The sequence below is a fragment of the Onychomys torridus genome, chromosome X (assembly GCF_903995425.1).
Source record: "Onychomys torridus chromosome X, mOncTor1.1, whole genome shotgun sequence".
NCBI lineage: Eukaryota > Metazoa > Chordata > Mammalia > Rodentia > Cricetidae > Onychomys > Onychomys torridus.
In genome coordinates this window covers 35,258,257-35,271,340 of record NC_050466.1, presented here as the reverse complement: position 1 = coordinate 35,271,340, position 13,084 = coordinate 35,258,257, and the positions used below count along the sequence as shown (strand labels likewise).

Below are 13,084 nucleotides of genomic sequence, written 5' to 3'. Positions count from 1 at the left end.
CCAGGTGGCATGTGTCTTGGTTTGTGTCTATGATCAGCTCCCCTTCCCTGACTATGGTCAGGAACAGTTCATGAATTTTAAGGACCTCTGTAATTCAGTTGGCCCCCATTTGTATAACCCAGAATAACTCCCCACCTCAAGATCATTCCATTGACAATCTTAATTCCTTACTTCCCTTTGCCACATAAGACACTTGTACATTCACAGGTTCCAGGGATCCTGGTGTGGACATTTCTGGTGGGCCACATACTGCAGCAATGTGAAGGACCACAATTCCACCTCACCACCTCCTTCGAGTGCTTCTCCCACCACTGTGATGCTCTTATTTAGTCCACCGCATTCCCCTTTAGTCTCAATCCATGGTTTAAACACCTCTGTGTTGTGTTTCCCCTGCCCCTGGCCTGGCTCAAGTCTTAGCCCAGATGAGACACTAATGGTCTGTTGACTGCAAGTTAGAATTTAAAATACTGGTTGGCCAAAGTCGTTAAATATCAAACTCCTGGCTCCTCTTAGAAAATGGAACTTTGTTGAATTTTTCAAAGTGTTAAAACACCCAATTTTGTGGCACACCCAGGGGGTCTAATTGCCATTATCTTGCCTTCTCACAAAAAGCCAGCACCAAAATGCGGGTTGGGGGCAACTTTCATTATCTGACAGAAGGCTCCCAGATTTTTCAGATGGAAAACCAGCTCATATCATTTGTGCCTGAGCCACATGGGAACACAGCTGTATAGGCGATTCAAATAAACAAGAAAATCAGGCAGCAAAGCCTCGTGACTCTCAAAGCAACCAAGAATTGACTACCTCTCAAGCAATTTTTGTAAGTCAACACACAGTTCCAACTTCAGTTCTAACAGAACAGGTGAAGTTAAACCTCATTTCCAAGAAGTACTTGTAGTGCTTTCAATATATTTTTTCCACCAGGACAAAAGAGATGACTTCCACAGCTAAGCTCTATCCGTGCAGAGGAACCCAGTAACTATCCAACAGCACTGGCAGCTGAACATGGAGGGCAGGACTTCCTAAGCTGCAACTGTAATGTGAATTCATAATAATAAAAAAAGACACTATTTGGGTTACCAAAATTAACCAAAAAATGGGCTCAAGGCCTTGAGGCTTCAGCAGTGACAGCAATGGCTAAGGCAGCTCTCAGTCCTCACCATGGCAGGAACTTGGGATCCCTCCAATGTACTGAACTGGAGATTCTGAAGGGAGGCGGCCCGGAGGTCTGGACAGTCTATGAAGTGTTTTTCATATGATAATCAAATAGCACCTCATCAGCAAAACCATACAGAACGTCCAACCTCGGTCTGACTGCTTTAATGTACATCACTTCATCTGACCCCCTAATAGGGCTGGTGGCTTTTTACAGCTGAAATCATAATCCACCACCTACCACAGTGCCTGGCATATGGTAATAGCTGAAGAAGCTCATTGAGTCTCTGGCCTCTCATCATTTTATAAAGAAGCAGGCTCAGAGATTCAAGTAGCTTTCTGAAAGTGTTCAGTAACAAGCAGGCCTGGGACTCCACCCTCCTGCAATTACTTACTGCTTCTCCTATTCTGCTATAGCAATCTTCCAACTGAATCAAGGACAAGGAGACATTTTTTTCCTGTCAACAAACATGCATTGAGCATCCACTCTAAAGCAGACTTCTGCACACTTGTTCTCTACCTACATGAGGGGTTTGTTTGTTTGTCTGAGACAGGAGGGTCTTACAGACCCCAGGCTGGTTCCAAATGTGCTGTGTAGCTAAGGCTGGGCTTTGATTTATGATCCCACTAATTGCTGATTTTTTCAACTTCTCATCCCTGCCTCTTCCACTCTCAGCCCCTCTCCTCATACCCTTTACCCTCTTTCCTATTTTTTGTTGGCCAATTATCCACCCTTTCATTATTTCGTGTATGTGTGTGCATTTATGGTTTGCTTTCCCTAAAGGGAATGTAGACTTCCCAAGAGCAGGGTGCCTTTGGCTCAGTCTTCCTGCTGATTGTTAGGAGGGGTTGATGCAGCCACAGAAACTAAACAAGCCAGGGTGGTCTCGGGTTAGGAAAGATAGTAAGAGAATAGGGCTGTTTTGCCTGGGGACACAAAGGCTCAGAAAAGGCATTATCAGCACCTTTTTTCAAAGGCCCTTACGGTGACACACAGGAAGGAATAGTCGTTGTCCGACCGTGTTTTGTCCCCCCCCCCCCCCCCCCCCCGAAGGGAGGAGGTTGCATCTTGGTTCAAAGCGCTCATTCGGATTAACACTGGAACTAGGATTCTGTCCTTGCAACTGATTCATAAGTGCTGTGGGGGGAGCTCCATTTTGTTTCTTGCTGAATTATATAGCACAATGTAAGTTTTGTCACTCAACAAACACCTGACTAAAGGAATGTCACTTCACTTTGCTTGGAATGGTCCTCATCACTTCACTCAGCTGGCCCTTGACTAACTTTTGAGATCTAACTTAAACATCACTTTAACAGAAAAGTCAGCCTCAGTTTCTGTATCACCAGATTACAGGGCCCCTGCTATCACCCCAGGGAGGGTTCTTACATTTTGGTCATAGCTTTTGTAACTACTGTATTTGAAGTTATTACTTAAAGATCAATATGCCCCCACTAGAAATCAAGCAGTCCTTCTTACATGAGTGATTCCCAAGTACCCCAAGAGATGGTTGACAATGTCTTCATATGGTACTTGGCACAAAGCTGAGGCTGCTCTTCAGTTGTTTGCTACTATCCCCACTGTATGTAGCTCAAATCCTTTGAACAAGAAGAGAGAATGAAAAAGCTCCATTAAGTTGGGTAACTGGTCAGCATCACACTCAGTAGCAGGGCCCAAGTTTGAACCTAAATCTGTATAACCCTAAAAGCCTGGGCTTTCAAAACACTAGTCCAACTACTCTTGTGACTACAAAGCCATTGTTCATGACCATATACTCTGGCATGAAAGATAGGCCCTTGGTGAAAAGGCTAAGAGGCAGTGTAAGGGAACGTAAGGCAGAGCTGCTAATCAGCCAGCTTCACTCAATAGATTGGACAAGACACAGGAAGGACCCTCAGCTAAGGATGTTAGGATATTCCCATCCAGAGATGCATACAAGGCAGGCAACAGGGCAGGAAATGCAGGAGAGCTGGGACTTCATCTCTTACCCTAGCCTGATAGCAAGCAGTTGGTGGACAACAGGCTTGAAATCTACAACTCCATGTCTCATCTTCAGGTTGTACTTTAGTTTAGTATGGAGCCTGTGCCTGGAATCAGTAGTTAACAAACTGGACTTTTGATGTTAGGTGTGGTGGTACACGCCTGTAATCACGTCTCTCGGGAGGCTGAGATAGGAGGTTCATTTGTTTCAAAGCCAGAATGGGCTACACAGTGAATTCAAAGCCAGCTTGACCTTACAGTTAGGTCCTGTCTCAAAAACAAAACAACAGAATCCAGACTTTTGGGCTGAGACTGGATTTGAGTCATAGCTCCATGGGTTACCAGTCATGCAAACTCTGCACTTCTGTCTGTCTCAGCTGAAAAATGAAGGGACACTCATGTCGGAAAATTAAAGCAGTAAGAATACCTTGTAAACACAGTACATGTACCTAAGAGGGACTCAAAAAATACAACTATCAGTAACATTTCCAGTTTATTTACAAGCCTCATCCTGCACCATCTTGATATGTACTTCTTGTTGAGAATTTTCCAATTAAGTCAAGAACATCTATCCTTCCACATCCTTATATTCTAGCACTAAATCTGGTTAACAAAGACATTTGCTCAAATCTAATAAAGGGTTTTGTGTGCTGGGAAAAATTAATTGGTTGAAGGCATGAGCCTTGGATGTGGGTGTGTGTCTCTCACCTGTGCCCCTTAGTGAGCGAGCAATGAGTAAGGAAGATGGAATAGCCAGCAATACAATACAACTGACAGCATGATTTGTACCATTAACAAAACTAGACAAAGCTGCTGTTAGCAAACTCTGTGATGGCTATTCTTGGTTGACAACTTGACTCTATCTGGTATTAACTAAAACCCAAGTGGCTGGGTACACCTATGGGGGATTTTTTTCTTAATTAAATCATTTGACATGAGAATACCCACTTCTAGTTCAGATCTTTGAGATGGGAAGATCCACCTTTAATTTGGACCACACCTTCTGCTCGCAGCCAGTATAAAAGACATGGAAGAAAGAAGCTCACTCTCTTCTTGGCTGCTTGCTCCCACTGGCAAGTCCATTCCTTCACTGGCGTTAGAGCCCACCTTCTTCAGGATTCTGGTGTATACTGAAGACCAGCTAAAACATTCATGAACTGAACAACTAGTGGACTCTTGGACTTCTATTGGTAGACAGCCATTGTTGGACAAGCTGGACTATAAGCCATCTAGTAAATCCTATATACATACATATATGCACATATATATAGCCATTCTAATAAATCTCATATATATATATATATATATATATATATATATATATATATATATATATATATATACACATATACATTACTATATACATGGGATTTATTAGAATGTATACACACACACACATATTTTAAGTTGCAGTCAGATGGCTATTCTTGGTTGTCAACCTAACTACATCTGGAATTAATTAACTAAAATCCACATGGCTGGGCACACCTGTGATGAATTTTTTTCTTAGTTAAATCATATAAATTCTGTAAGTTTTGTTCCTCTAGAGAACCCTGACTAATACAGACTCTAAATCACAAAACATGTCATGTACAAAGAGAGACATACCTTTAATGTGAAGGACTATTCATGTGGTTGTGCTCTGCAGGTAAACCTAGAACTGCCTTTCTATCTAACCCAATCCACAACTGTCCCGCCTGCTGTACAATGCAACTATTTTCATGACATTCTCTGCTATTGCACTAACAGGCTACAAATCAATGTAATGGAACTTAATGGTTTTGAGCAGTTTTTCTTAAATGGTCCAACTGTGACCATAGCAATTACATTCACCCTTACACATAAGCACCCCAACTCTGCCACCTCATAAGTTAAGTACTGTCAAGTTTCCTTTTAAAACACCAGTCCGCCCTCTTTTTCCAGTATGTATATAGGTAGAAAAATAAATGAAGTCAGCATTCTTTATGTCTCTCTAGAATAAGCTGTGACTCAAATAACAGTGAGTAGTTATTTGCAAGGCTATAATTTTTTTAATGACAGATTTTCCTAAAAGAAACCACTATAACATCTTTCCAAGTACTCCAAGGGAAAACAAAAAGCACATAAAGATTAGAAGTCTAGTACTTTAACAGCACACTGCCAAACACAGACTAGGATAAATGCCAAGAGATCTTAAAAAATAACTCTGAAAGATGCAATGTTCAAGTCAATCCAACATGGAGGTTCCACGAACAACAGAAAAACAGGTCCAAGAGAGCAATTCACTCATGCATGATGGTAACTCAGACTGTACTTCATCAAAGTTCATTCAGGTCTTTAATTCCAATGGCTGTCTCAACAAAGATGGTTTTCTCTTTGTATGGGGGTGTGTACATAGATGAGAGAGGGAAAAATATCCTCCAGATGAAGATGTAAGCACAACAGGCTTGGTTCCCCTTTGATAAAGTACTGAAGGCAGATTTAGTGGCCTCACACATTATCAGTTTCCTTAATGAGAAGTCTTATGCATGCGGAAGGAGACAGGTTACATCATTTGTCATGCTAAGTATTTATAGCCATTTTCATAATGTGAGTGCAGTAACCTGACAGAATAAAAAAGAGTAGTTAAATTACTACATACCCTTTTACAACTTGAGTAACTGTGTGGGTCAATGATGCTGACATTCAAAATCCCCAAACATACATGAAGAAGAAATTCTTTAGTGCATGAAGAGCCACACATCATATAAAATGTACACTTCACAGGAGGGGTTCCTGCATAGCAGGAAAGTCACTACCACTACATAACAAATGACCATGCCAACCGGCAAGGCTGCCACGAGGGGGACAACCTTAGGATTCCCTAACATCTCAAGGAGTGCTTACAGTGGCACAGAACCCTTTGGAGGGTAAGTGCATGTCTTGTTTGGAAGGGTATTTTTCAGTGGAAAATTTGAACATCACATAAGTAATCAATTTTCTCATTGGATTAGATTTAAGGCAATGCACCCCAGACCTGAATCAGAAACAAGTCAGAATCAGCATCAAAAAGTATCCCCTTCCAAGTGTTCAAATGTACCTTTAGGTATTTGCAGCACTACAAAATAGAAACCACTCATATGATGAATATGAAGTGAAAAAGCCTCAAGAAATACCACACGGTAGCTTAGGTGTCTAATAGTAAAAAGGAACACGACAATGAAGACAACTGCACCCACTTTACACAAAGCAGAATCCTTTCAAAGACACAGCAGAGCACTGTGTTTCTCTTATCGGCTGCCTCTGGTGCAGTACAGAACAATCACAGGTTCATAAATTAACTTTGAATGTCAACTATCAAGTGACCATTCAACGTCGTAAGTTTAAAAATTTTACATGTTGCTCCTGTTTAGCTGCTAAAGAGCAGCGATTTAAATTGATATAAAAACTTCTGATGACAAGGCTTACCACACACACAAAGAACATAATCAAAATGAAGCAGCAATTACATTTCTTATTTCAACTTATCTGGTATAGAATATTTACATATTTGGGAAGAGAGACCTCCAACACCACCAGCCTATGCCCCATGTCCACTTGCTCCAGTGCCCCCAAATCTGTAACAAGTGCCCTGAACTCTATACACCTATACTTTGGCTAAGCCAGCTGGATGCAATTCCTAGGGTCTTGGTGGGAAAGAAAAGACATAAGGTCTTGGAGGTCATTTGTAGCCTTCTTTCTCAGAGCATCAATGTACTGTAGTCAGGAAATCTGTTCTTTCACATCAATGGGGGAAAACATCCCCCACACTTCAGTCCCCAACCTGAATGGGATGAGATCAAAATGCCATCAGCTCCTTGCACCACAAAGGGCCACCAGAGAAAAGGGGAAGAAAAAAGTCACGACAAAGGCAGCAGCAATCAACAAAAGTTTCCCAACAAAGGAACCTCTCCTCCTTAGGTTCCCAGGGAATAACAGCTCCCCCTTCTCTCCCCCTTCCCTTCCCCTTCCCTCCCCCTTCCCTGCCACACACAAATTAATTCACATCACAAGAACTTAGTACTCTGGTTAAGTGTCAGATAAATATAAGAAAGGGCCTATCTGTCACTTTTATACTTTAACTGAAACATTAAACTAACAGAACACACAACATTACTATGAAAGTAACTTTCTAAAACAGATCAAGCCAATGTAGTGCAGCCAGCAAAACTTAAGAGGGCAGATTGTGAACAATCTGCCTGGTACAGGGTATTTATATTCTTCCTATGCCATATAAATAGCATTTATATAGCTTACACATTCGGAGACATGCACTAGGACTTGTAGGTAGTACACATTTCTTCACAATCACATGTGCAAAGTTTACAAACCACTAAGTGAGTATTAGAAAGCTTAGGCTGGACTGTGTCTTGTATCATCTAATGAATTTAGTGCAGGTTCAGAATCATCCATCGGAAGAACCAGGCGTGTTCCACGAATGACTAGTTCGTGGTCCCCAAATGTAAGCTCCCGATCCAAAGCATCTTCAGAATTGTTGCCCATAAATCTCCTTGGGGGAATGGCTGTTGCAGAGTCAGTGTTCACAGTAGAATCCCCATACGTCAAACTGATATCACCATCATTGAGAATAAGATCAGAGTCATCATCTTTCAATTGCTCCTGGTTCTAAATGCAAACAATATAAGGTTTAAGAGTAGTTAAGCAGTGCAAGAAAATCAAAGCCAGGCAAGGTGGTAAGGTAAGCTCACCTCTTCAGAGAATCATTTCCAAAAGGAGATAATCTGAGCACCCCCTATTTAAAATGCCTTGGTGGTAGCCCACCATACTTGGTATAAAATCTTGAGACGTTCAAAGACAGTGTGACTCGTTCCTTTCAGCTTCATCTCCCATAAGCAGCTGCCTCTCCCACTCCAGCAGCCTCTTGCTGTGCTGGATGGACTGCGCACCGCCAGCTATCCCACTCTCCAGTCCTTCTCTCACCTCTCAGTCACCAGGCATGCTGTCCCTGCTATCCCTTGCAAGTCACTGGTACCTGCTCATGCTTTTTCTTGACAGTCTTCTTGGATTTTTCTGCTCTACATTAGGTATCTAGCCTGTGTGCTCCCACAGAATCTGGTCCTTGGCCCTTTGTTTGCAAGTAGCACTTGCTCTTGCACATTATCAGTTTGCCCTCATGGGTCTGAGAGTCTGGGGCGGGGGAACAGGGGACCCACAAACCAGGTTATCATACAAGACTAAGTACTTCTTAGTCCAGTCCCACAACACATTATGGCATATGGAGACACACGGAAACTCTTGCCACATGGTTGTTTTCCAGGTTCATAAGCCTTTGTTCTAACGGGGAAAAGTTTCCAAAACACTATACCTAATACAGTTCTATAAAATGGGGGAAAGTCAACAATATATGCGGATAGAGAAATGTCATTCAACATAAGTGTTCCATGATGGGGTTGCTGGTGAATTTTATTTTTGTTTGTGCTTCTGGTATCAAAAATTAACTATTGCTAGAAAGTTCTTCAAATACTCAAAGATTAAAATACAAAATGCCAATTGAAAAAACAAGTCCATAGCCACCAATCAGCTGAAATTACTTGCTGTCTAATATTTAACTAGTAACAACAAATCTAGCTAGTGTCTGCCATTTGGTTAAAACAAAGTTTTGTAGCTCCTTTGCATGTCAGTGGGGGCTCTTTAGCACTTTCTGATTAATGGTTTCTTTAAGTTTGAGGTCTGGAAAAAATGTAAAAGGCACATTCCTTTTGATCTAGTAACAGCCCTTTAAAAATCAATTCTACATATTTTAATTTATATCCTTGAACAAATTTATATGTAAAGTATATTAAATATGGACAGTCCCCGTAAATGCTGTTTACAATAGCATAAACAGCATAGGGACACACTCACAGAGAAATGACACCGTGTGCCGGTGAAGGCAGAGACTAGGGTAAGCATCTAGACATCAAGGACTGCCAAAGACTGGCAGCAAACAATCACAAGCAATATTGTCTCTTCTTCACCTCAGACTTGTAGCCTCAACTGTAAACAGTTTTCTGTCCCTAAGCCCCAGGAGCTCTGTCGCAGCAGCCCCAGGAGACTCACAGTGATGTGTTGTAGTGGTATCTGTGTCTACCACAGGATACATAGTTGTTTCATCTTTGTTTGTGGCTTTTTGATGGTTGTTGGTGACAAGTTTTTGTTTGTTTGCTATTGTTGTTTGAGACGGAGTCTCAGTTTAGCCCAGGCTAACTGCTAACTTGCTATGTATCTGAGGATGAGCTTGGACTTACTGGTCCTACTGCCTCCACCTCCCAAGTGATGGGGTCATGGGTATGTGCCATCATACCTGGGACACTACAGACACACAGACACACAGACACACAGACACACACACAGTGATGGGGTCATGGGTATGTGCCATCATACCTGGGACACCACAGACACACAGACACAGACACACACACACAGACACACACACACACACACACACACACACACACAGAGAGAGAGAGAGAGAGAGAGAGAGAGAGAGAGAGAGAGACAGACAGACAGACAGACAGACAGACAGAGACAGAGACAGAGTTGTGGACCTTTTGGCTGTGGATGATGTACATTATTGGGTCTCTGGAGTCAGAGCCAAGCCTCTGCCTGAAGCAACAAGACTAACCATGTAGAGTCATGTGGCACAATGGAAAAGAACAATAACTGTATGCAGAATCTGGGCTACATGGGAGGGAAGCAAGGCAGCATGGAGTATTCTCCCCACACTACTAGCACAATCTGTCAAATGTACAGTGACTCAAAACAAAGCCCCTGGCTGCTCCCCTGGCCCAAGTGCTACCCTCACAGTCCTACTGTTCCTTGACTGCTGTGGAATCTGCTCTAACAAACTACAAAGGAGGACACAACCAACTGAGAAGTCCGCGTGTGCACTGCTTCACTACAGCTTCCCACTAACTCAGGGTTCTAAATGTCATGTTAAAGCAGCCAAACTGGTAGGCACTGTCATAGGGAAGCACAGCCAGCCATTAAGTCTTTACATTTCAGAATACAGACTCATTAGCACAACTTCCACTTTCTTCTTCGTTTAATATTTCCCAAACCATCAACCATGATAGGAGATAGGGAAAATATACGGAAGCTAGATTCTGTCTAGTTGTGTCTACACCCTCCAGCTATATGGACCAGGCATGGATGCATTCCCTTAAAATCCCAAAGTTAAAATCACAGCCTATCTTTTGTATTTAACAAACATCAAAACTGTCCAGCACAGCACAGTGTGATATGGCATACCATTTCACTCTGATTTCCTTTCTGTTGGAGGAAAAGTTCCATAATACCACATTTTTTAGTTGAAATAAATGTCATGAAATCTAAGAAAAATTGTTTGGGAATCCTTTCAACTGAATTGTGATGAGCCTAATGAAGACATGGAAACATCCCACTGCTGAAGTCAGGCCACATACTGCAAATAAATTAAAGCTGGCATGGAAATAGAATGACATACTACAATTATCTGCTGTAAGATAAGGAATTAGTCTATTTTCAAAGTCTATTTACACATTTCAGTATACTTTGTACTTAAACAAAATATGCTTAGATTCCCTCTCATAGATTATATACCTCAAAGATTAAGAAATTAAAACCAAAATAAAACCAGAAGTCTAACCCATAGAACAGCTAAACTGAACTTGCTAAAGAACTCAATTAGTGCATAAAAGCCACTTACTTTGGAAGAAGGTAGTGCATGCCTGTAATACCAGTTTGAGGCCAGCCTGGGCTATACAGAAAGAACCTGCCTCAGGACAACAGCAGTAAGTAAATAAACAAATGCCACTTACTTCATATGCTTGGGGGCTGGTGAGGCACCTGGCGATGGGCCCACAGCAGGCTGGGAGTGTGGTAGTCAGAGGAGGCCCACTGTGCGTCAGCAGGGGCTTCAGGTAGCTGTACACACATGGTTAAGGAAGGGATGCACTCATTTCTGGACATATTTAAGAGAACAATGAACTTGTTATCACAGTGGTGCTGGGGAGCAAAACCAGGGCCTTGCACGTTCTATGCAAGTGCTCTGCTTGCTCCTAAATGACACCTCAGCCTCAAATAATACACTTTAAGATGATCACTGCCACAGCATGCTGACCTCTTCAGAGGCTGGCAAAGGGCTTTACATCTGCAAGATCATCTCATGCCATATAACAGCAGTGAGACAGCAAAGGGAGACTTTTCACTATCCTGATTTCACAGACAGGACACTGACACACAGAGCGGTCAATCATCCACCTGAAGTCACACAATTAAGGAAATGAGGACATATCTGCTAGCTGATCCTGGTCTGACTTTTATTTGTGAGCCTGTTCAATGACATCCCACTGCTTTTCTGTTTTTAGGGATTGAAGGAACACAAGCTCATCCTGAGTTTGGTCCTGTAGAAACTAAAAAAGAAAGTAAAGGATGATGGTGTTCAGAGGGAAGAAGAAATATTGCAGTAGCATATACTAATGAAAATGGCTTTGCTCATTTATTATGGATTCTGATGGATCCTGAATGCTCTGAGTTGAATTTCTGTATCATGCTGCTTTACTTCATACAAAGGATTTGAAGGAGGAAAGAAAAACGAAATCCCAAGACTTACAACAAAACTATGTCTCATGAACTCCTATATCATAAATCCTCATTTCATCAGACCTGATAATTCATAGTAATTGGAAGAAAAAAGAGGAAAACACAAGGAAAAGAATGGGAAAAGGCCATTGTAAAATGAGAACCTGGGGCATGTAGCTTAGAGATGGAGAACTTGCCTAGCATGTTTAAGGCCCTGGGGTCAATCTCCAGAACACACAAGCGTTACTAGCTATACATAGTAGTGCATACCTGTGATCACAATGTTTGGAAGGCTCAAGTGGGCGGAGTGTGAATTCAAGGGCACACTGGGCTACACAGCAAGTTCACCTCAAAAACATTTTTTTTTGAGACAAGGTTTCTCTGTGTAGCTTTGCGCCTTTCCTGGAACTCACTCTGTAGCCCAGGCTGGCCTCGAACTCACAGAGATATGCCTGCCTCTGCCACCCGAGTGCTGGGATTAAAGGCGTGTTCCACCACCACCCAGCTTCAAAAACAATTTTAAAGACAAAATTTTGAGGCTAGTAAGATGGCTCAGAGGGTGAAGGCACTTGCCAACAAGTCTGACATCCTGAGTTCCACCCCTAGTATCCACACGGTAGCAGAGAACTGACTCTTGCAGTTTGTCCTCTGATCTCCGTAGCATATTCCTCCCAACACACACACACACACACACACACACACACACACACACACACACACACACAAATAAATAAATCTTTAAAATACAACATTCATACATGCCTATATTAATAATTTCTATGTAAAGATTAAAGCTCTCTCTATAAACATACTCTGCCTACACAAAGCCACTATAAACAGAAATGATAAATTCTCAGAATGCTGATATAAAAAATGAGCAAGGCTCTGTCTAGTAGTACTGAATAGGGATTTGTTATATCAATTACCAAACAAGCTGCCAAAAGAAAATTCTAAAGAGTTCTGTGCTTATTAGAGAAATAAAGAAAAGGCTGGGCATGGGAAACATGCCTGTATGCCCAGCACTCAGGAGGCAGACACGGGAGGATCATAAGTTTGAGGCTAGCCTGGGATGATTAGGGAGGCTTTGTCAACAATAACAAAAGAAGGACTGAGGCAGAATGCTTCTCTAGTATGCACAATGCCCTAGATTTGAACTCCAGCTCACTGAATATGGTTATGCATAGCCCTCTGGATAAATGACACAGATGTCAGTGAAGAACAAAGACAAAAAGAATGAACATGACCTACCGAAGTGAAAATCAAAATCAGGTATACCTAATTCATGCTGGCGGCACTCAGAATCAGTTACTTGTCTGTGGGGCATGTTAGGGAAGAGAGCACAGAGCACCTTCTACTGAGCTACAAATACACAAATATTTCTATGGACAGTAA

The 13,084-nt window shown here is 42.0% G+C and overlaps 1 protein-coding gene across 3 annotated transcripts in view; it reads right to left on the bottom strand.

Annotated features, from left to right (window-relative positions):
- Positions 1–5,140: 5,140 nt before the first annotated feature.
- Slc9a6 (solute carrier family 9 member A6) overlaps positions 5,141–13,084 on the bottom strand; it is a 62,759-nt gene continuing 54,815 nt past the window's right edge. For all 3 annotated transcript variants that reach the window (XM_036174440.1, XM_036174439.1, XM_036174441.1), the window contains 2 exons: positions 10,930–11,035; positions 5,141–7,756 (listed from right to left, as the gene is read on the bottom strand). In XM_036174440.1, the coding sequence (XP_036030333.1) occupies positions 7,484–7,756; positions 10,930–11,035 (379 nt within the window). In that variant the 3' untranslated portion in view covers positions 5,141–7,483. The remainder of the gene's footprint in view (positions 7,757–10,929; positions 11,036–13,084) is intronic.